We start from the raw sequence: 24,889 nt of genomic DNA on the forward strand, positions 1-24,889 counted from the left end.
TTAGAACGAGAGAAAAATGGCGGAAAAACCTGGACACAAGGAGCTCGCCACACGCCGTCCACACGGATGATCTATGGCCCTTTGTCTCTCCGACCTCCTTTGAGCTCAAGTGGGATTTTCTGGGCAGCGATGTTGGTTTTTGTGTGTGTGAGGTTTGAGTTTGAAGCGTACAGGACGGTGTTTATGCAGGTATGGGAGCTTTCTGTTACCATAGCCCCTGCAAATATCAACAAAGTTGAAACTACAGTGAGTCACTCAAATGCAAACAGTCGAGTCATCCGCTGATAAATATGCCTGCAGTTTTAGTTTTGACAGCAACTGCGTTCTCGCTGCGTATATTTCAGCGTTCTAATCTTCAGACGCTCACTTCTCCTCTGACTCATGCCTAGTTTTCGTATCGATTAACAGAATGTGATGCGAGTTTACGTCGCATGGCCTACCCATATTTAGCAGAAGCACTGGCCCATCTTACTCTTCTATCTATAGCTCCGTAATCTGTCTACACATACTGTCAGCAGCCTATTTTTAAATCAGTGTTCCCAGAAGTTGCCACTGTTCCAGGGATTCAACCCGCTTCATCTTATTTAAAGGGTAGCTTGGCAAGCAACTTTAGTTGTAGGTTTTAGTGACTTTGGTTGACACAGTTAGAGAATGTGTGTGTGTGTGTCTGCATCTGTCAGGGTTTGTCTGTGCGTATGCGAGCTTTGGCTGTGAGTCTGCATGCATACACGCAGGTGGGCAGATGGTCCAGTTCTGCACGGACAGCCACAGCCGCGCTCATTTTGCGTGAAGAAAACAGGCCACCGTCTTACCCTGACAAGCGCTCAGCTCGTCTCTGGGTTTTATTTTTTGGTTTTTTTTCCAGGTGCAGTGCTTGCTGGCATTTGAGATAATTAAAGGCTGACCTTTCTGAGGTGAGGCAGAAATGTCACGCAGCCTGCTCCACTGACAAGTGGATTCACCCCACAGGGAGCCTCGGTCAAAACAGCGGAGGATTCTCACCACCTTTAGAAGTGCACTTAGCACCCTTTAGCTTTCTCGCGCCACACCTTCTGACCATCATCATCGAGAAGTAGCTTCCACCTCCTGCTCACTCTCTCACAATGCATCAGCAAGCTGCGATTCTGACCGTCTCAAAACTATGCAGGTGGAAGAAGCAGCGAGGTGGATGTAATCATTTACCCTTTCAGCTACTGTATATAAAAGTAGCAGTACTCTTCTGTGTGGTGGTTTGGCCAAAAAACATGAATTACTGACGACAGCACTTCAAATAATGCATCACAGGTTTTTTGGGGGGATTTTGGATGAAAGGGCCACTCATTTAGCATTTTCTGTTTGAATTAAATTCTTTTATTATTTATATAGTATCAAAACGCGTCAGCTTCCTTGCCACCTTCCTTGCCACCTTCCTTGGACGAGGTGAGAGCACTGTGAGAAAAACTAGAAGCTAGAAACAACAAATAACTTGCAGATCAGAAACTTACAGCTTCAGAGCTTAGCAAACAGGTACCGCATGGGAGAGAAGAAGAGACAAAATTCAGGATGTGCAGTAGAGGTATATTAATGCACGATTACAGCTCCCCAGTGGGAAGTCCACCCAAAAGCCCAGCGCTATAACAGCTTAACTAAGGATCAGTATGGCTCAGGGTCACCTGATTGAGCCCTAACTATGTTTTAAGCCTAATCTTAATAGTAGAGAGTTGAGCGGGTTCATGTGTCTTGATCCAAAACTGGGTGCTGGTTCTGCGTGAGAGTAACCTGATAGTTAAAAGCTCTGTATCCTATTGTACTTCCAGGAAGCACGATTTAGCCTGCGCTTTGAGAACAGGGTGTTCTATTGTTATAACAGGTTATTAGAGTAATAGGTAAATGGAAACAGAGCATGTCTCATTACACTTTTGTCCCATTGAAGCCTTTTTATTAGACATTTTAAAGTGCTTTAGAATTAGAAGTAGGGTGATTAGAGCCAGCAGTCTTCCCGGATTATGTTTACACTGGGAACAATCACAGACTTCTTAGTATGGTCAGAGAAAAAAAAAAAGAGAATGTTCTTAAGATACACAGTAAATGAGCAGCCTTCATTAATAATGTAAGTGTGTTAATGTAGGGTCTTTTAAAATGTTCTATCTGAGTTTATTTTGCCAGAATAGACTTGAGAGTGATTCCACGTGTAACCCGTTTCTGTTTACATCATAATCAGCCAGCACCCACCCCTTTCACTGGACCTCACCAAACACGCAGTCTGCTCTTTATGCAAAACCCCTCCCATCTGAGCTGGTCATATACAGTAAATGCAGTGTACTGTAGAAACTCCCCCGGGGCACAAAGATGTGCAAATGGGATTTAGCACTCAGACAAACCTCAATAATCACATGCCACACAGGCTGTACACATGAGCACACACACCGCTCCCTTATACCCACGCACTTGTTGATATATTACATAAGCATGTGTTTTTTCTTGTACACCCCTGTATGTAGTCTTCACTGTCTGAAACAAGCTCTTACAGCTCCTCTCCCTTTTAAGCCAGCTTTCTCCTGATTGGCTGCTCCTCACAAACAGAAGGTTTAAAAAGGAAACTGGAGGGGCTGCTGTGTACACAGCTAGAGCTGTGTGTCTGATATTTTTCCTCTTAACTTCATACAGAGCTTGGAATAGAAAAACTGCCTGTGCTTTGGATTCACAGGAATTGCTGTCGCTGACCTCATTAGTTGAAACTTTAGTTTAATATGAGCATTATCTACAGTAATGGTGTTTATATGACAGCAAGTAAGTGACATTTGAAAAAGTATAATATGTACACAGTCATATCTTCACACATGCTTGTTTGCACTCACACCTGACGTGCATATCCACCCACGCTGCTATCCTCATGAAAATTTTACTGCATTGTGCTTGAGTGACTTCCGTTACATGTGCCACTGCAAAGCCATACACATTTTTTGTTTAGGCCTTCACTGTTAAACAATGAAGTGCGGTGCTGTAGGGGAAGTACCTAAAGGCGGTTACAAATGTAAAAGCATATATGTAGCAGTATTTCTGTCTGCACGTGCAACAAATCAGCCGCATTTCACTGACATGCATGCAGCAAAGTGTTCAGAAGGTAGCAGGTGTTGTTGCGAGTAATTGAGCTGATGCAGTGTTTATGGCTGTAGAGTATTTGCTTTTGTAACCTGTTCTTTCTATGACTGGTAAAATCCCCACAATGCACTGCATACGTTTAGAATTTAGTTAAAAGAGCACTTACGGTAATCACAGGTTTGTTCTAAGATGGGTTGATCCTTTATAATTATGCTTTGTGTGGCATTATCATAACATGTGGCCTATCTTCACTAAACTCACTGGTATCTTTGCTGTGTCCATGTGCTAAGTCTTGGGGTAAAAAAAGAAAGGAAACAAAAAAATGGTGTCTGTGTTACGCTCTAACTCTGAACTCCTTGAACTTGAATACATCTATGTTTATCCACTCAACAGAATCTCACTATACGTCATGTATTCGCATTGACCATCTCCCTTGGTTGCGTCTCTGTGTTCGCTGTCCGCCCGGACCTCGTGCTGCCATTTGCTGGCTTTTCTGATTAATTCAGTGTTTTCCAACACATCCAATTACATTCTCTCATGACCTCTAACCCTTTCTTCCCTCTGCCTGCTACATGCCAAACATAGTTAAGACCAAGTGACCCAGAATGTTTGTTTATTTTTCCTTCTACTGTAAGTGATCACATACTGTACATTCCCCCTGGAGCTGGCCTCCATGCTAGATCTTGCCTGTGTGCGTTTGAGCATTTTAAAATGAGTTTGGCAGATATGGGCGAGGAAATCTTAGAAAATCTTTAAGAAGATGTACATTAATGGGCTGAGCTCTAGGCCCACAGTCTCTGTGGATTTGTCTTGGCTTTGCTATTGCATTACTGTTTGATGTTAGACTTTTGCACTCTGTCCATAACTGTTTTTATTCCACATCTGTCCACATTTCTGCTGTATTAATGTAGCAGATGGGTGAGTTAATTTTTTTATGTGCCATACAGAAAAATTTGGTTTCAGTCTGAGATCTTGAGCAAATACACAATAAAAGAGCAGAAACTGTACAGCATTAGGCACACGACTGTTCCCCTTCTATCTTCATCATATCGATGACCTCTCTGTGTTAGGCATATCATGCACATAAATCACTGCCTAACCCACCTGCCACAGAGATTCAAGAGCTGCCTGACAGAGGGGTGGAGGAGATCAGATTGGGTGAAGTGGAGAGAATATATGCTCGTATTCAGATGTTTTAAGATGAAGTGTGTGTTATTTAACATGCTAGCCACTGCAAACACAGAGCTCACAGCTGTTTGCGAGAGTTGTGATATGTATGTCGACAGCTTTACCTGACTGTGGTATGTGCACCTCTCACAGCAGATTAGACAGGTTTTCAGGTGAGTCTCAGTTCCTCATGTAGTGGTGTGTGTGTGTGTGTGTGTTTGTTTGATCTCTTTTCCCTGTGATTGTTCTGTCCTGGCAGAGGGGATTACCCAGGTAGTCAGCTACGTTCTGCCTCCAACTGTTGACGCTTGCAAGTATGCACGGATGAGTGGAAAAATGACTGATTGTATAATGCCTTTGAAACGCTTCAGCTGCGACAATCAGTCTTTGTTTACATGCATCAGAAAATGCTTTTCTTTAGCTCTCAGCATCAGACATGTGGGCTTCGTTCAGGAAACGCTCCAATGCTCACAAACAGCGCAACATGTAAATTGTTTTTGGGATTAGCAAATACGGGGATTTAGATTATTGTTATTAGGGGTTGTTAAGTAACAAAGACAACAAAATTCACTGGTTGTATGTATTGTGTGACTTGTATGGTTAGATATGTCACATATGAGCTGGCTGTTTTGTAGTTTCCTGACCTGAACTTTATTCCCAATTTTGAGAGTAGGATGCTTTCTGTTGTTGGCAGTTTACATTCTCTAAACAGTCCAACCTAACTATGAATCAAAACACAAGTGAGCAGAAGCTTTGGCTGCCTTTAGCTCAGCCTACGCTGTTATTATCCCTGACGAAATGTAACCAAAGCCAGTCATTCTGCAGCCATGTTTATTTACTGTAACATCAGCAAAAAGGAAATGCACAACAGAGTCGGTGCAGGTGAACAGTAACATGAGGTCCTGCTTATCATTTAGTATGACTTTTTATGGCACCCATATGAGGCAGTGTAATGATAATGGTGAATGAAGTGGCCCATTTCCAGTCTATGGGTCTCCCATTGTCCCGGTGAGTTGCAGTTCCTCATTTAAAGTATCGGTTCAACGTTTGTGGCCTCCTTAGTTTATTAGATTAAAAAAATATATGGCATTGCATCACTTCAGTGTGCACTTTCAGCAATGCTGTTGCATTTTACGCGATTGCAGCAAGGTTCAATGCAGAATGTATCAAGCCAGTGTTTCGTAATGCGTATTGTTGTGTTGTAGTCTGAACCAGATGCAATATCCTGATGGAGATTGTTACTATGTGACTCTTAACTATTTTTTTTAGGTCAACAGGGGCTTTAAAAGCAAATAAAACTATACCTAGCTCCCATGGGCTGTAAAGGCTTTCAGGCTCTCATGTGCTCATCTCCTGACCACCATACACACCAGCTCATTGTGACAGAATGACTGCATAGCACTTTGGCAATAAGCATATGAAAATAAGGCAGCTTAAAGGAAGTCCAAGGCCATGTAGTCTGTAGTGAATAAACTCACATATGTTTGTAAAAATCAAAGAATCACGTGACTAAATATGTTAAGAGAAAAGAACTACTAAATAAAAACTTTCCAATTCTTAAAACTTAAACCCCCTGTTGAGTGTTTAAAACGTTCGTGTAACTGTTCATGTTCACAAACCAACTACGTTGTATACAAATACACAGAAGAAGAAACAGCACTTTTATTTGAAGTAAATAGTTGAATCAATCGCCATCTAAATGGCACTAAGATCAAATGTAGTATGATGATGATGATGATACAGACAGTGGGGGAACATGACAAGTAACATCAGAGTTATCTATACCAAAGTTATATGGTCTATTTTTTCACCTCATTATGTCGTCCCCCCCCCTTTCCTAAATTTGTTATTAATCTGTACATCTGTGCATGCCTCTCCTGTCATATATCCCAGCGCTTTCTGTACACCACACAAGTGGAAACAGGCACACGAACACGTCTGACTTAACCCTTCTCTCTTTACAGGAGTTCATCCATGATGTCGCGGTGTAATTCATGCTAGAGTGCTACATTCCTGCTTCATGCAAAGACACATTCCACATGCTTCTTTTCTTTCTGTGAGGCATCTGTGTGGTTCGAGTTGTTTTACTGCTCCGCATCACATCCACTGACTCATAAAAAGGTCATTATGGCTTAAAAAAACAAAACAAAAAAAAGTTTGCTCATTTTATGATGAGCTGTTTGGGATAAATGGCTTTTCTCATATCCCTGTGTATATTGTGATGCTAATGTACCATTCTATGATAATTGTTCTCCGGGTGTGTAGATGTCAGCGCGCTCTTGCCTGCTCACGCTTTCCGTGGTGATTACAGGTCTGTTTGTTCACGTCTCGCTCGTAATTTGGAAGCGAACTCTGCAGCAGGAGTCTCGAGCGGTTCCCAGAAATGCCGCCTTGGGTCTCACCTCTGGCTTCTGCAACTGGTGTAATTAGCAAAGTTTTCTTTTGCGGCGCTCTCTTCATTTATGTTTTGGCTCGCCTCCCACAGTATTTGTACTCTGTCACTGTTAATGAGCGAGTGTGTGAGCGCACAAAGCTGAGAGGAGACATCACACACCCACTGCTCGCATCGCAATTTTAACACTCCATTAGATAATTAAGGCGGATGGGGTGTTTTTGTAACGTTTCAGATGAGACATTACCATTAATTAGTGTCAAAAGAAAAGCACTGTTTTGCTCAAACACTTAAGTACAAAGGGAAGTGATCTCTTTACCTTGCCACTGAAGCACTAAATGATCTCCTTTTCTCTCTCTCTCTCCTTTTCTTTTCTTTTTTCTTAGACAGAGGCTCTGCAACTGCGAACAGGGGGCCCATTCAGGGAGAAGAGCTTTCTCCTGGCATCATGTGATCTGCACTTTTCCTAGGAGCGCTCTGCAGTTGAAGAGTGGAATGACGTCCCCGTGAAAGCATCACAACCACTAGCACCCCCATCACCGCCATTGCCGCTCCTGACTGTTGCCATCAAAGTGCACCTCTTCTTGACTCAACTTGCCTCCTGTCTTTCTCTGCCTTCATCTTCGAGATAAGGAATGGCCGCGTTACTTCCCAACGCCTCTTGCAAATAAGACCGTTTCACAATCCCAGAGAAAGGAAGGATAAAACGCTCCACATTCCTCCTTTACACTTCGGCCCCATTTTTCTTTTTTTATCTTTTGTGTCCTTAGTAACTCAGCCCTTAACACACACACAGACACACTCACCCACATACATTCGCTAAACCCAATAGGATTTTGCGGCCATTTTCAGGGCAACCTTGTGAACCTTAAGGAGATATTTTCTTTTTTCTTTTTTTTGCAAACTTTGCCTGTTGGAATATCTTCTTACCCAGCATCCTTATGGGGGATTAAATCCTTACAGGAATCCATACTGACTCCTGACTGTGGCGCTGTTGCCTCTCAGTGAGGGTTTTTTCTTTACCCCAGTGAGGTCTTTTCGTGACTTGTAGGTGGACTGAGCCATCATGGCTGGGAAGGGCAACCCGGTGCCGGGCCCCCACCTCAACGGCTTCCCCGTGCCCACCTACTCCTACTTCTTCCCCCACATGTTGGGGAGCCTGTCGCCTCCAGCCCTGCCGGGACTGCCTCTCAGTGGATACAGCACCCCCTCACCAGCCAGTGAGTAGAGTTTGAGCAACTTTTCAGTTTTCTCTGCGTTGGTTCGCATTTTGCATGTGGAAGTGTTTGATGCTCTGGCTGTTGTGCAGGTTTTGAGTGACAGGAGGTATGGAGATTTACTTTCCTTTGTGCGTGTGTCCTGGTTTCTCTGCGCCGCTGTGGCTCACAGTTTCCGGTACAGCTCGCCTGCTGTGTGTATTTGCGTACATACTCGTATGCTGGTAAAAAACACTTTCATCTCGTCCTGTTTAGATCATTCTTGTTTGAAAGGTGTGTGTGTGTGTGTGTGTGTAAGTGTGTGTGTGTAAGTGTGTGTTGGTAAACAGACACACACACACACCCACATGCCCATGTCGCCTCCAGCGCTGTCCTTAATTTACAAACCCACACACACGCATTGCAACGTCAACATAGATCACAAGGAAATGAGGCAGGACAGCCAGAAAGGAGCATTGTTCATTTGGGGAACACACATTTGGCAAGTGTTCCGAAAGTAAATCTCGGAAATACTGCCGCAGACAGCGTTCTTCTTATAACTTCTTTATTCAATCCATCAAAAGCTTCAGAGCGAACTGGCAGTGTTGCTTATTAAAGTAGGACTTGGTGGAAAAAGTACTTGTTCAGAAGTAAATTAAAGTGTTAGTGGTTTATTAATTCAGAAAATGGAATGGGAAATATGGTTAATTGTGAACAGTGGTAGGAAATAGAACTTCTAATGTTGAAGATTTTACAATCTTCATCATTTTTTTTTTCTCCAAACTAGTTATGTTATGTTATAGCTGTTTTTTCCACAGCTTTGGATTCAGTATTTGGACTCAGTCAGGCTCAGTCAGGGGGAACAGTGTTGGTGGGTTAGTTAGCGGTTTGTGGGTGTCAGTTAGGATAAGATATTTGTGCATGTGTCCATATGTGCGTGCAGGCTTTTCTGGCATTCAGAGGTTTCTCCTTAGTTTCACCACATTATGGTGGTGCTGTGATTGGCACTGATAGGATGAAGGTCCTGCATTCAAATCTGCTGTTATATTATATTGAAAGCTAGTTCTAATTTGGCAATAGGTGTGAATGCCCTCTGATAGACGGGTCCAGGGTTTATCCCATCTTTCACCCTGTGACAGATAGGATAGCCTCTAGCCAAAGATGCTGGCGTATAACTGCAGGAAGAAATTGTTTGTTTTTTTGGGTAAAAATTGGAACGCAAAGGTTAGCTGTGACTGAACTTTCAATACAATGTGAAAGAAGACTGAAAATGAAGATTGAAAAATGCTAGAATCAGTCACCATATATCATTGGGCAGCCATTGTGTCATTTAATCTTTAAGAATACATCACATTTTTCAAAGGTCATCCAAAGAATTTTCTCAGAGCATACTGAAGTATTTCGACCTTCAGTCTAAGACAAATACGCTGAAATAAAACAAAGTACAGGGAGAGCTGGCAGCTTTCAGAGTCTCACAGTGTTGTTGTTCTTCAGTTATGCTAATCTCCAGTAAAGGTTGAAATGACTGCAGTGGTTTGACAGATTTATCATTTATCTTAAGAAAGTCAGATTTATGCACTCTGTACAGTTTGTATACTTAATCTGCAAAGTAACTTGCAACTACAGATCACAATATTGTGAATTATAGATGGTTATAGGTTGGTGGAATTACAAAGGTAATAGATATGTATGGTAAATGGACCACCACCACTGTTTACAGAACAGTAATGCGCTTGGACAATCTCTTAATGTGCTAACGTAGAGGGAGCAACAGAAACAATAACTGAAGCAATGAAGTCGGTCAGTTTGTGTGCATTAGTGTGGACAAAGCTGTCAAACCCTGTGCTCACTCGCACAGGTTCAGAGGGGGTCAGCGTATTGACTTTCTATCTGCTGGAGCTTGTGTTGGCAGTCAGGGTGGAGGGAAGTAAAGAACAGGCCGTGCCCAGCCCAGTCACTCCCACTTCCCCAATACCAGATACCACACCTCACCACATAAACTGGAGCGCTCGTCAGATTCCTCTTTTTTTTCTTTTCTTTTTTTTTTTTAAAAACGCTCTTTGCAAGCGTGCGTGCGTGTGTACATTCCTGCATGTGCGTCTATGCACGTCCGCGTGTGTATCCCTTGTCCCAGTGTTTGCCATGTGGGGCGGCAAGATTTCTTCCGTTTTGCCTGGACAAACATTTCCTGTCAGTAAACACTGGAGAGCCAGGGACACCACAGTTTCCTGACGTGCATGAGTACACATTCGCACATGCACACACGGACAACATAAACACAATCTTTGCCCTTCATGCTGGCTCACTTTCTCACTCGTGCTCTGCCACGCATGTAGATAACTGCAGGCATAATTCACACATGCTCACGCACGGAGCAGCAGAAACGCGCACCTCCTTCCATACACTCGCACACCACCTTCACCCCCTTTTTCTCTTTCCTCCTCCTCATCTAGCTCTCTGGCAGATCATTGCTCTCCCCCTTGTTCTTTTTCTTTCTTTTTCCTTTCCTTCCTTCCTCACCCACGCACACACTCGCGTAGCACACATAAACATCAACAAACACACACACACACACACACACACACACACACACACACACACACACACACACACCAGCTAAGCTCCCATTCAGTACTGAGCACTGAGGAAAGAAGAGGGGTTGCTGAGGAAGACGGAGAGAGTATTTGGAGCTTGAATGCAGGAGGAGAGGAGGGATTTAGAAACTCTTCACCTAAATGCTAATAATTACACGCATGTATGTTTACACTCATACATGTTTGAGCAAATAATGTGCTTTTTCCCCCTTTTAACTGGAAAGTTGCTTACAGCTGGCCAGATGAATAGCTTTGACCTTGTTAAAATTTTCAAGGTCAAGCTTTGTAGTTGTTAACACAGAGCTCAGTTATGTTTTAAAGCTTCATTATGTTCGCAGCTGGGAATGAACGACAGCTGTAAACAGAATGAAAATCATATCTGATGATTAGCTTGTTTCTAGATCGTCCACAGACATGACTTTGGGGTGCAGGGATTTTTTTTATTAGTGCAAATGCTTAGCTGCTGTTCTTATCACCTTTGTGGCAAATAATTAGCATATTTTATAACATTATTATTTGAATCCTCGTGCATTATTTTCCACACATAGGGTCAGATTGGCCCTTGATTTAAATCAAACACACAAACTGAATTATTAACGTTTGCGACATTGTATTAATATTGAATGCTGAAAGAAAGCATGCTTATTTTCTGCGCTTGGTATTGAAATGGACTGACTGAACCGGCTAGCCCCGGCCTCCTTTCTCATCTTGTTTCCTAACCAAGACATGTCATTCAGTTAACTCTCCAAAGAGGAGCCCTACTGGTGGTCTAGACCAATTGCAACATTTATGAACAGCAGGCTGGCGGCAGTTCTAGCTCTGCTCTGAAGACCTTTTTGGAAATGTTCTGCCACTCTATCTACAAACTGGAGCAAATGAAGTAGATGGTAATCCTTGCAGAAGAGCAAGGATTGTCGTCGTCAGCTGTAGTCGAAAGATCCTGCAGTTAGAGTCTTTCTGAGAAACTCACTGGATAAGCAGCTGATTAATATCACTCTGCAATGTTTTGTTTCCCAAAGTATTTATGAGTCAATATTTGTAGAAGAACACAGTGTGACGAGAAGCTGATTGCTACCACCTGTTTGCATCCTTAATGTGTTTTTGGTCCAGAAACACCTGCATTTTTCTTTTTGTTCAATTGCACTCTAATCGCTGATGTAAAAGACCGTCATTAGAAATTCTTGAAATGAATAATGGTGAATAAACAGTCATGAATCCAGGACTTGGCATATGGTTTAAAGCGGAAATCATTTACAATCAAAAGCTTTTCGAGTACTTTCGCTTAAAAAAAAAAATTCTGTCTTTTCTTTCTGCTTTCCTCCCTCTCTTCACACTCCTCCGCCTCCCCTTCCTCAGAGTCGGACATCACTGAGAAAGGGGAGGCTAACTCTGCCAGTCAGCTCTGGTCTGTTGTGGGTTTTTTTTTTTAGTAAACCACAACAGGCCAATTATTTGGACCAAGCACAGCAGGAGGGTTAATCTCAGCTTACAGCTCATCTCTCTCTCCCTCTGTCTTCAGATCCTGCCTCCTGGGTTACGTCTTCACATCACATTATCTGAAAATCATCAGGTTAGGTTACGCACTGGAGCAGATCAGTTTCAGATATTGATAATACATTTATAGCCTGCAGCTTTATTAGTTAACGGAATATTATGACTATGGATTGATCCCAGTCACGCAACCAGGAACTTGCACGTTGCTGTATTGAACAGTATGTGCTCATTACATGCACGCTCAAACATAGGCACATACAGCACACCTCTCATTAGTGTTTTTGATTAAATTCCTCTCACTGCAGGCCTGTATGAATATGGAAGTATCCGGCATTAACACCTGCAACTATCGATCCCGTCATTATCATTTAAGCCTTCTGCTGTCTGTCACCAAGCTCACTAACACTGTACTATTACATTAGCGCAGTGTTATGAGTGATCATAATGAATGGAGCCAGCTTCCTACCTGCTGCCGCGATGGACTAATTGGCTTTTCCCCACAGAGCTCTCTTGTTTCAGCAGCCACAGTAATTGCTTGGTACAGGAGCATTTCCTAGGATGGCTAACCCGCACCAGCACCATCTCGTTTGACTTATTAGAGGGTGAAATGGCATTTATGAATGTACTTTGGGGCCAGTAGGAGAAATACTAAAGGATATTTTCAGACCTCAAGGAAGGTTATATGTGTGTGTGTGTGTGTGTGTGTGTGTTTTACCCATCCCATTAAGCAGCCCGTTGCGGAATGTACAAACCACGAGCAAATATGGATATGGTAATACTGGGCTGTGTGTGTTGGTTTCTGGGACAGACAGGTGGTTCCTCTCTGCGATGGTGGTCTGCAGGAATCAGAGGGCCGTGTCAGTGCACTCCATGGGTGGCAAACACAAACGCACACAAGCACACACTTTCACACACACACAGCTTGTGTGGAAGGGATAAGTGTAATGACAGTGAGAATCACCTTTTCTATCAGGTTACCAGGTGCCAGCTATTTAGCTCCTTCGGATAGACACACACAAAGACTCTTACATAGAAGCAGTACCTCTGGAGAGCTGCTTGTCATTATTGGAAAGTCATTTGAGGGGTGCCAATACTCTGACGGTGGAGACGCGGGCTTATTAAACATGGTGTGTAAAACACATCCAGCATGTCAGCAAAGCACTTGTTCACCCCAGCTTAATGACCTTGTTAATTAACTGCTCAACACTTGGAGGTTGAAAAATGAGCACAAGGACTATCCTATTCTTAAGTTTTCAAAGAAGCAATAGTCTCTGAAGGTACTTTGGGAGTAGTTAGACTAATTCAGCGGGCTTTATGGGTTATTAATATTACTTTTTTTTTTTTTTTTAAAGAAAAAAAGCCATTTTCACTTTGCTTTTGTTGAGTAACAACACATTTAATGTATAACAAACTTTGTGCTACCTTGTAACGTATGATAAATTAGTGATCAATGGCATCTAAATATAGGTTCAATGAGGCGTTATAGGCCTATCCTAGTATCAAGAGCATGCACAAGATCAAAAATATCAATGGCTTTTATTGGCAGCTGCCATAATCTACTACTGATGTTTCTGTATATGATCGTGTGTTAGGGAATTCACCGAATGAGAGTGGCCTCCTTATTGTGTGTATCAAAATGAGCTTCTGGGCTTTGTTCATTAGGATTGCAAGGACAGGAGTGCAACAAAAGAGTGCCCATTTTAGGAGGGAAATAAAGGGCAAAAAGGAGCAAGTGGAGTTTGTTTTGTTTTATTTCTGTCTAAAAAGGAAAAATATGAAAGGCAGGAAATCAGTGTTGCTAGCTTGCACGTGTGCTAGGAGTAAGAGCCACAGGCACACATACTTTTGGCAGCAACCTTGTCTTGTACAACCATCGTGCACCAGAACACCTGCGAGTTTAGCCAACGGGTACGCACTAGGAAACCCATCACCCTCGCTGTTAGTGCGCTTGCCTTTCCATGTGTTCGTCCTTCCTCGCTCCCCCCCCCCCCGTTCTTTTTTTTTTTTTTTTTTTTTTTTTTTTTTCTGGCTCCTGCTCGTCGTCTTTCAAACCCCTCTTCAACATTTCTCTCCCCTCCTTCCATTACACCTTTCTGCACTCCCTTTTCTTTCTTCATACCTGCACTCCACCCTCCTCTTCATTCACCACATTTTTACTCCTATCCCCCTTTCTTCCCACCCTCCTTTTCTCCACCTTAGGACTTGACAGAGCTATCATTACCATGCCACCTATTTACTCGCAGGCTGTTATTTTCCATTTGCTTTGAGGGGACCTGGGGCCAAATCCCTGCCCACAATACTTGATCCTAACCACAGGATTTATCCCCGAGTAGCTTGGCAAGTGCGGTCCACTCCCCAAGCTCCCCCCCTTCTTTTTATTTTCTTGTCCTCTCTCCTTCCTTTTTCTTTTGCTTGCTCTCTTATTCTGTCTTTCTTTCTACAGGTTTTTCTCTTCCACGGTTGCTTATGCAAATACAGGCCCTTCTTTTCAAAGAGCTGTCTACCAGTAATCCGATGGATGGCTCCATTTTCCCAGTGCTGCACACACAGACAAACACACATGGATTGCATACAGTGTTAGGATACAAGGACACATGCTATCTCTCATAAACATTCGCTCCAGTTGCCGCATTCATGCACTCATGCATGCAGATCCACATACGCATACAGTGACACAAGCAGGGAGAACCCCCCTCCTCTGCAGCACGAGTGTTATATTTTGAGTAGCTGTAGTAGGGCCATAACAACTTCAAAACCAGCAGGCTGTCGCCAGCAGCCATGCAGCACTCAGTTGGGTAAACACTGGCATAATCTAAATCTCTCTGTGATGCTTTAGTGCAAGGATCTTTATTTCTGCTCTCTTCAAAGGCCCCTGAAGGAAGTCAAGACAAGGGTAAAGAGATAAGAAGTCCCTCTTTTTTCCCCTCCCTCCTTTTTCTCTCTATTCTTCTATCCTTTCCCTCAACTTACTCTTTCAATGACCCCCTTCTCTTTCCTTTTATCTCTCCTCCCCACCCTTTCCACACATGCGCACACATATATCTCTATCTTCTTATGCCCTTTTTGCAAAACGCATAGCGCACAGCCATAATTCACACTGCTGCATACATTCAAATGTCAACGACTCTCTCTCTCACAGGCATCATTCCTCTATTGTCCTTTCATAAGCGGTAGGAATGACGGCATCTGTAAAATATAGGACAGTTACCTAATAGAGGAGACGAGAGAGGGAAGAAAAGGAGAGTGGCAAGGAAAGGTGGCGAGAGGTTGTGCAGGTCTGCCCCGCACCGCTCAGAAAGTGATTGAATTATCAAGCAGGGCTTTTGCTTGTTGTCCAAGAGGGTTTCAGAGGGGAAAGCCCTTTTCTCAGCAGCTAATGCGCTTTTTCAGCCTGGCACAATGGCTAACTGTGTTGTGGAGAGGGGCTAAGAGAGCTCTGTTCGCCCAGAGCTCATGGGGCCACCAGCTCTCTCTTGGCACTTCTCTAAGGGGCCTCTGGCCACACTTAACCTCATGGCTGTCTGCTAGCATTAACACATAACCTCTTCAGAGTGGAAAGATAATGCACTTGTGACAACATTAGCACATTACAGTCCTAAGTGTACCACGGGTTGGCTAATGCAGAATGAATTGTGCTGTCTTTAGATACTCATTAGCATTCCAGAGGTTTGTGGAAACGCATGCTTAATGATCTCTCGACCTTCCGTGTCCTCCTGGGGTGCCAGCAGCTTGTTTTTCCAGTTATGTCCTTTTTAAAAAATGACTTTGACTTATAGATCGCAACCCCTTTTCTGGAGTCAGATACTGGAATAGGAACGCAAGGTAAAAGTTGTCAAGCTGTGACTGCAGCTCTTTTTTTTTTTTTTTAAACAGAGAACATTATGACCTGGTGTCATTTCTAATAGTAACAATAAATCACAGGTTATATGTTATTAAAATTAAATTGCACAGTACCTTTTACAGTGTTTACCACATACCACACCCTGTGTCTTTAAGCCCTGTGTTAGGAAAAGAAGCAGATATTCAGGACTGTAATTATTGCTGGTGTATAGAGGGGAAAGAAACACAAGCATATGTGCTCCAGACGGGATTAAAATCAGCGATCAGCACATGCAATATTAAAATCAACAAATCTCTCTTACAGAAATAAATTCCAGCTGCATGAGGCACAGATGTTGGGTGTGAATTCATAAATCCTTCGGGGTCTGCAGGTTATCCAGTAAAATTAAAGGTTGTCTTATATTTGGCCCTTTTTGTTCTCCCTGTTTGGTAAATGGTAAATGGCCTGTATTTATATAGCGCTTTACTAGTCCCTAAGGACCCCAAAGCGCTTTACATATCCAGTCATCCACACACACATTCACACACTGGTGATGGCAAGCTACATTGTAACCACAGCGACCCTGGGGCGCACTGACGGAGGCGAGGCTGCCGGACACTGGCGCCACCGGGCCCTCTGACCACCACCAGTAGGCAACGGGTGAAGTGTGTTACCCAAGGACACAACGACCGAGACTGTCCAAGCCGGGGCTCGAACCGGCAACCTTCCGATTACAAGGCGAACTCTTGAGCCACGACCGCCCCATCGTTGAACTCACAGCAAAGAGCTGAGGAGTGCTTCTTCTTTTGAATATGATATTAAATCAAATTCTTTAAGTTAGTTTAACACTGAGCAATCTTTTTTTTTTTTTTACTGATCAAGCAATTTATATCTAATTCAAACAGAAGATGTTCAGTCACACAGATATTTAAGCGTCGTCTAACCCAACTAATGGGTTTATATTGTAACTCGTTATATAAGACAGTGCAAATTACTTCTAAACCTGCAAATTATGGTGTGATGGGCCATACATTTTTGTGCTGTGGTCTCAATGCTCCATTTTTCGTTCTCATTTTCCTTTTACCTCTCGCTCTTTTGCCTTCATTTTTCATCTCTCTGATCTCTCTTTTCATTCCCTGCGTCGTTTTCTTTTCATCCATAGAAAACAGCTGTTCAGCAGGTAGCCTGTGATTAGTGCTACGAGGCACCTGAAACTTGCCCTGGCGTTTGACAGCCCTTTCAGGCCTCACACTCCTTTTATCATCGTGGTCCAGTCTTCCTTCATTTCACAGAGACATTATGCGAGTGCGCTAAGCGGACGGAGAGGATGTGATTAGTGACACCGCTTTGAAATGGCCTTCTAAACAACTGGTGTGCATTATGCCTTGATTAGTCCCTTAATTTGATCTCGTGCAACAAACAGATGTTCGCTCAGTCTCACAGTCATACCAGCCACAAAATTGTCTGCCAGGATTGTAACAGAAGCCTGTTTTGCACAATAACTCTCACTGCCATAACCTAATTATTCTGAGCAATGCCACAAAACATGAACCGGCAACTATAAAACATGCAACACAGGGACACCAGTCAACCCGACATGCAGAGCACTGAGTGGATTAGACTGTGCAGGGTTTTCAGTGCAGTTTGATTTGATGGACTTCCACAGCAGTCACAATGATCAGTTACTGCCAAGTTAAAAATATCAGGTATCAGTTTGGATGGATTGTAGCACTTCTTTTTCTTTTAATCTTCTAATTCTTGCAAACAGGGATGTTTGGTGGCACACGGTTTTATGGATCTTGTCTCTTTTAGTTGTTTAAGCTTGCACAATACACATCTTGACCAAGCACCAACACCACAAAATTACACAAAAGCAGCCAAGTCTTTTAATCAGCTGCTTGGTTTGTGTATACTGTGTGCTGAAGAAAAATCTGAAACAGAGAAACTATGTCCCACAGCAATGCAATCAGGGAAGATTATGGTTTGTCATCTGAAATACTCATCTGAGCATTAGATGCCAAGCAGGCTGTAGTTCAACAGTGATCAGCCTGTTTTATGTTTGTAGAAGTGTTTTTGTCTCATCACACAGCGGTTGGTCATGTGTTCACAAGTAAAATGCTTTCCACCCGCCTTAAAGCATATGATGTGGTGTAAAGATAGAAGCAAAGATGCATAGACTTTTAGTAAACACTTAATTTTCATCCACCGTATACGGTGGATGAAAATTAAGTGTTTACTAAAAGTCTACTCACTTCTCCCTTCGGAATTTACTTTAAAATCCAATTATTAACATATAAATCTCCACACGGACAAGCCCTCGCTTATAAAGCAGAGATTCTGAGACGTCATCACTGCAGCCGGCTTCTCTGGTCTTCTAACCAGGGTCTTCAAAATGTCCCAGAGGCAATCATGTTTTTGAAGCTATAGCACCCAAACTTTGGTATGGCCTGTGAGATCTCTGATTTGTTTTAAACGACTGCTGAAAACACATTAAGCTATTATAGGTTAGCTTAACTCTTAATCTTCTCCCCTGTGTTTTGGGCCGTAGTTTACAACCATTTGCTTGTAAAGAATCATCTTGCGTGTTCAAACATGTACAAGTATACATTTTCAAACATACGGACACATAAATAACGACATAATTTGTGGCTATATTCATATTCTGAAGTTGTAACTCTGTTTTCAAAAGTCCTATACAAATAATAATTTTTAATTCTATTGATGTGTTTTCTATATATGTATAATTGGCTAATATGATATATCAGCCTGTGGTTGTAGCATATGTCTTATAAAAAAAACATTTTAGGATGTGTTAGATCTATAAAGTACAAATTTAAAGTTATGGATATTCCACTTTATGCATTCTTCTTTTGGCCTGTGTTGGTCATCGTCTGCAGGATCACAACAAAGAGAAATAAATTCAAGACAAAAACACTATGATCCTTCACATATGATTTATCCATTCAGTATCAACTATGAATATCTAAAGCAGCACTTCTCAAAGAGAGGGGGCCAATACTCAAAGATAAAGATTTAGAGTGACACTATATACCTGGAGCCCAAGACCTTGCTCTTTGACCTGAAGATGCCTCTAATAGATTCTTTGAAAGAAAGCTCGAGGGCTAAAGAGAAAGATGGTTAGAGGGAGAGAGCGAATGAAGGTAGTGAAGGCTCCCTGCAGGCATCTTAAATCACAGCAGGCCCAGACTTCACCAAGAATCAGGAGCAGATTCACGCTTTCCACAGATGCCCACCGACTCTTTCACATACCTCCAGCAATATACAGGTGGTGCACGATCTGCAATGAGAAAGTATCCCCATGTAGACAAACGTTTAGCTTCCTCATTCTCCAAACCCCTATAAACTGAGCCGCTGTGTTTCAGTTTCTCAGACGCCTGTACAGCGGTGCAGATGCAGTTTTAGTTACATCAGCTGTTTATGAACTTGTGATTGGAATGTAGGTATGACTCTGTTTACTGTAAACACGGAGAAAGCCTGAAACGGAGTGACGGAGAGATCAGGTTGTGCCACAGATGGGTTTTTGCTGATTCAATATTTACTCATCAAACAGAACTATTTCCTGTAAGCACTTCATGTCAGGCCAAAATCACTCTGTCTCTCAGCACCACCTCTCGCTTTATCTCCTTTTCTCCCCCCCACCCTTGGAGCAGGCTTTCATGTCGCTCCCTTTCATCGTTGTAAACTTTTGCGGGATTTGTTTTCCCTCCCCGGTTTGCTTTTGTTTGTCCGTCTTTCCCAGCGACTTCTTTCACAAGCATCAGATTCCTTTTCTCCTTTTTTTCCCCCTGACTGTTGCAAACCTTTCACAGCAACTGTCTTTAAAGAAAAAAAAAATAGGACATGCTAATCAAGCCGTGTACACAGAGAGTACACAGTGAGTGAGCTGGTTTGACCCGGGGAATTATGTTGCTTTAAATAATACACTAACTGATGTTCCCACGGGCGTGTGCAAGACAAGTGAGTGTGTTTTAGCATTTGATTAAGTCCGGGAAATGTCCACACCTTTTCTTAATTTTGTGTGTTTGAGTTTGCCTTTCTTTTGTCCCCGTGGGCTTGGCCGCTCATACATGAATGGCGCAAAGACAGCGAGTATTTGAACGTCTTTCTGAAGTGCATTAGCCCTGACAGATGTGCCGTCAAAGCCGGAGTCTCTTTAAAACCTTTTGAAAAATAGCCTTTATGTCAAAAGCAGATCGCTTGGACTTAAAGTACACATGGAAAGTAGTGGCGGAGCTTCGGGGGGGGAAAGGTTTTCAGGGCGATATTTTTAAGTCTTTATCGTGAAGGTAGTCATCTGTCTGTCGACACATTGGCGTGGCTGTTTGAACTGTGTGCCCAGGAGCTGACGTAGTTTTCCCCTGTGTCACCTTTACGTGCACATCTGTCCATTTCTTACTTTACTTCCCACCCGAGATTTGCACATTTGGACCATTCTACTGGAGCCTAATAGACTTCTCCTAAATGGGCCGCGAACAGGAATATTCATTGAGATATCTGAATTACTCACAGACCTCTTCCCCCATATTTTTCTTCCTTTTTTTTTCTGGTTAAGTAACATGCTAATCAGTGACATTTAGAGACGCTGGTAGGTAGATTTGTTACTTATGGTCTAAATTAGGGTAGCAGTTTCCCTCGTCTTCATCTTTTTACAAGTGTTTGCTTTTGTAGGAATTTGCTTGTGTTTCTAACATTTTGGCTCCTTCATTGGACGCCCTTTGTCAGGACTACTTCAAGTGTTGTGTTACAGGACTTTGAGAAGGCAATGGATACACACAGACACAGACACACACACACACAGAAAGGAGAGAGGGAATTTCACTCCTCCTCTCACAGACTTCAAAGCTAGCTGCCCCTTGAGAAACTTCAAACGCCGTGGGGGCCATTAAAAGACAAAAATTATTTTCTGTAAGGTCGTGATTTATTTGATTGAAAAATGAAACCACTAACCCAAAAGACATTATTTTTTCCTTTCCAGGGCCTGCTTTACCAGGCCCAACCTAAATTGCTACCAGGTGGGAATCCTCTTAAGAGCAGAAACGCTCAACCCGAAGAGCCCAGGCTTTCTTGCTTTCTCTTGTCTCCCAGCCTCCACTTTTTCTCCATATCTCATTTTGTGCCTGCCTCTGTCTGTCCCCTTCTCCATTTTTCTTCATTAACGCCAAGCTGATTAAATACACACACACACACACTCCAACATGTCTGACTTTATGCTGTTATATTTCTTGTGGTGTAAGTGAAGGCTTAGCCCCGAGCACTAGAAAACAGCACTTCGCGACTATCAGTCATTGAAGAAAAGATAAGAGGTGGAGAAGGAGCCCAGTGAGTCTGGGAGAGATGGAGCAGTGGTGAAATTTAAGCATGTGAGAGAGTGATGGAGTTGAAAGAGGGGTGAAAATATAGGTGAAAAGTTGGATGGAATGAATTAAGGAAGTGGGGGTGTTTGTATAAAATAACGATGGGGACCAACAGAGGGAGAACGTTGTGAATGATAGATGCAAATTTAAAAAACAGGTAGATGAGATAAAATGTGAAATATTGTCCTTGGCCTTTGTGCAGTAAATTTGCAGTGTTGCATGCCACTGGAAGTTTTTATTCAAACTCAAATGTAATCGTACAGCTCGTGCGTCTCCTGGTGCTCATAGATAAATACATCGTTGTGTTCGAACACAAGTGCTTGAGGTTTTCTTTCAGAGTCGTGTCCTTCTTTCTTCATGATTCCTTCCATTTTGACCAAATTCCCGATTCTAGATGATCTGAAGCATCCCCCAGCATAATACTCCCACCACCATGGTTCACTGTGGGGACAGTGTTCTTTGAGTCGTACAGCTCTCCCTTCTTTCTCCAAACGTCTTTGAGGTCAAAGAGGTCTAGTTTTCTCTCATCTGAACAAATGACAGGCTTCCACTATGCATCCTTCTCCAAGTTGTCCTTAGCATACTTCAATCTAGCTTGAAGGTATCTCTTCTGCAAAAGCTGAGGAGGGTTTTTTGGGGTTTTTTGGTCTGCAACCTCGCAGTCCATTCCTGCAGGGTTCTAATGATAGTCTTCTTTGAGACTACAATTCCCGACTTGGCTAAGTCATTCACTGGTGTCTTGGCAGTTGTTCTTGGGTCTTTAGATACATCTCTCATTAGTTTTCTTTCCAAAGACTTTGACATTTTTTTCTTCGTACCTCTGCCAGGCTTGTTCTGTACTGTGTCGCTCTTTTTGAATTTCTTGATGAAGTGACAGCTCAAACCCTTGCTGAAGTTTTTATGCTGTGTGTAAATTGGCAGGTAGCCCTCAGTTTTAACTTTAGCATTACGACCTTAAAGCAGCTCGTTGCACAACAGTGGTTTGTGCTATGGCTCAAGAAAAAGGTCAGTTTCTCAGGGGCCTAATAATATTATATGTAATTTTTTTTCTAAAATAATCTTTTTAATAATTTAATATAATATAAAAACGAATATGTCACATTTCATAGTGAGGCTAATACTTGTGTCCTCATCTGCATAGTTGAAGTGTCTTACTATGCTCTGTATGATGTCAGTGAGAGCGGTTATCCTTAATATAGTGTGAGGTGTACAGGTCTGATTGGGAGTCCCACCCACCTGCTGTTTAACTAGCCCTTAAAAACAAGAATGGCTTTTAAGGTTGAGGAGCTAAAATGGCTTGTTTTTAGGCAGTGATCTTAGCGGCTGTAACCAGGCTGTACCATTGGATATCGGCTCAATAAATTTATCTTACTAGTAGATTTTGAGGAAATGCACATAATCAGTGCAAGCGTGATGCGTAAGTGCATCACACTTGCACGTACTAAATGCATCAGGCTCTTGCCGCAGACGGAAGGGGTGAGAGTTCTTGTTTTCTTTGCGAGGCAGTTGGGGTTTGTGATTTTGTGAATTTTGGTCTTAGCTTTGTTTATGTGCGTAAGTTTGTGTGAGAAACATAAAAGGCAAAAAATGTGTTTTTCTTACAGGCTGCCATTTTCACCAGCTGTCTTGCGGCTTGAGCGTTTTGGCCGCTCAGCACATGAATCACTCATTTCGAGTATGCCTGTGTGTTGCTGAGCGTATTTCATCCTTTCATGTGGACGTTCCCACTGTTTATGAGTGCATTTGTGTGTGTGTGTGTGTGTGTGTGTGTGTGTGTGTGTGTGTGTGTACGCCACTGATGAAATTGCATCTCCTCCTCCAACCCCCACCTCCTCTTCTTCTCCCTCTTCCTAATGTTATCTCACTTCCTCTGGGCCTCTGACAAACCCACCAAACAGGGAGAAAATAGAGCGCTTTATTGGGACGCCTGTCAGGACTCCCCCTGGATTTATGGCCAACAGACAGCGTTTATCACTCAGCCGAGAGAGGCAGAGTAAAAAGAGCTGGGGGGGAAGAAGCGGGGAGCGAAAAGAAAAACAGGGTAGAGAAACACTGATCCTGTCCGCTATTTGCATACAGAACCACTCCGACTGACTGGAACCGTTTCTGGAAAAGGGATCATTAAATGATTATGCTGTTAACATCTTGAACACATTCACAGGGCAAAGCAGAGCCACTGAAGATGTTTGTTGAATTTATTATGTAAACTGTTCAAGACTGTTGAAAACTAATTGCACATTTTTGCATGTTTGCAAAGGGCAAAGCCAGTGGAGTAAACATGATTTCCATTGTGTTGATTGATCAACAGCGGATGGTGACAAGGTGCTAAAAGGTAGCGCAGACATGAATGTTTTTGCGTGTAATTAGCATCTGAAGGCTCTTATTATTGCGTCAGAACGCCCGGGGAGACTTTTGCGATTGCATTTTCTTGCTGTTTTAAGTGTTGACTGTGTGTTTACATCTGCAGTTAGGAGTGTCCTTGTGTTGGAGCCCTCCAGGACAACATAGCGGAACAGATTATGTGCTCTTTTATTTTTCCTTCCTCACAGTCTTATTGTTTTATTATTATGACAGCTTTTAACCCTTTAGTTCTGCACTGTTAGAGAGCTAAAGTTAGAAACTTGTCCTCTGTTCTGAATCACTGTTAAATTCAGGATGTAGCCACAAACTTGGCTTTTGATGGGGAAAGTATAATGCCAGTAGAAGAATAGCTGTTAAATTCACTGGTCAATTTGTTCAATATGCTCTCAAGTCATTGGTCTGGGAAGCACTGGTGTAACCTATGAGGAGAAAACTGCCAAATCCATGGAAAAACATCCATCCTATAATAGAAACACATTAAACCACTACTATTAACAGACATGTACTCAGAGCAATGTTGAGGTATCCCAACAAAGACACGCATGGGATCTTTCTTTTAGTGTTTATTAGAGATGGACCGATCCGATATTACGTATCGGTATCGGTCCGATACTGACCTAAATTACTGGATCGGATATCGGAGAAAAATAAAAAATGTAATCCGATCCATTAAATATCACGAAAGCACCTCACAAAACTTGCAACACGCTGTAACTCACCTCAGAACGTTAGCACGTCGGAGCAGTATGCATCACGTGATAGAGCGGCTGTGGCATGCGGGACCTGTCGTGGTCTGGATAGCATGTGGAGCTTCCCTAGCAACCTGGCATTTCATCTCCGACAAAGTTATCCCCGAGAGAAGTAAAGCAAGTGTGTAAGTCCATCTCTGAATGTAAAGCATTCCTGCAATAAGCTTAACAAGCGACTGCCTCTCGCTCTCCTGCTGCTACTTCAATCGTGAAACTGATCAGCTGATCGGCTTTTCTGTCGCGAGTCCGTCTCTCTTGTTTGTTTTTGGCCCACTTTGCACCAGAAAGAGGAAACCAGCGGCTGAACAACAGCAGAACGTTTAAGCTTGATAAGCTGTTGTTAGAATTTATTTAATATTTCTTTCTACACCAGGATCTTTTTCTACGTAGCTGACGGCTGTAACTGTGCAGGGGCGGATCTAGCAAAGTTTAGCCAGGGGGGCTGATAGGGCATGAACAGGGAAAAGGGGGCACAAAGACATACTTTTCTTTCTTATTCTCATTTAAAATGTCCAGCTTTTAATAAATAATTATCTGACACCCAAAGTTTTAATTTGATGTAAAATGAATAGAAGTCAATTACTGTATATAGTGACTATTAAGTCTAATATATATACCCTAGTAAGCTATAGTACTTTTTACTTTGGGAAGGTACCATCT

At 42.6% G+C, this 24,889-nt stretch overlaps 1 protein-coding gene across 1 annotated transcript in view; it reads left to right on the forward strand.

Moving 5' to 3' along the window:
- Positions 1 to 24,889, forward strand: part of raraa (retinoic acid receptor, alpha a) — a 142,370-nt gene that overhangs the window by 55,155 nt on the left and 62,326 nt on the right. Inside the window, exon 4 of the mRNA XM_026178896.1 lies at positions 7,027 to 7,860. Within this exon, the coding sequence (XP_026034681.1) occupies positions 7,707 to 7,860 (154 nt within the window). The 5' untranslated portion in view covers positions 7,027 to 7,706. The remainder of the gene's footprint in view (positions 1 to 7,026; positions 7,861 to 24,889) is intronic.

The sequence above is a fragment of the Astatotilapia calliptera genome, chromosome 8, assembly GCF_900246225.1.
Source record: "Astatotilapia calliptera chromosome 8, fAstCal1.2, whole genome shotgun sequence".
NCBI lineage: Eukaryota > Metazoa > Chordata > Actinopteri > Cichliformes > Cichlidae > Astatotilapia > Astatotilapia calliptera.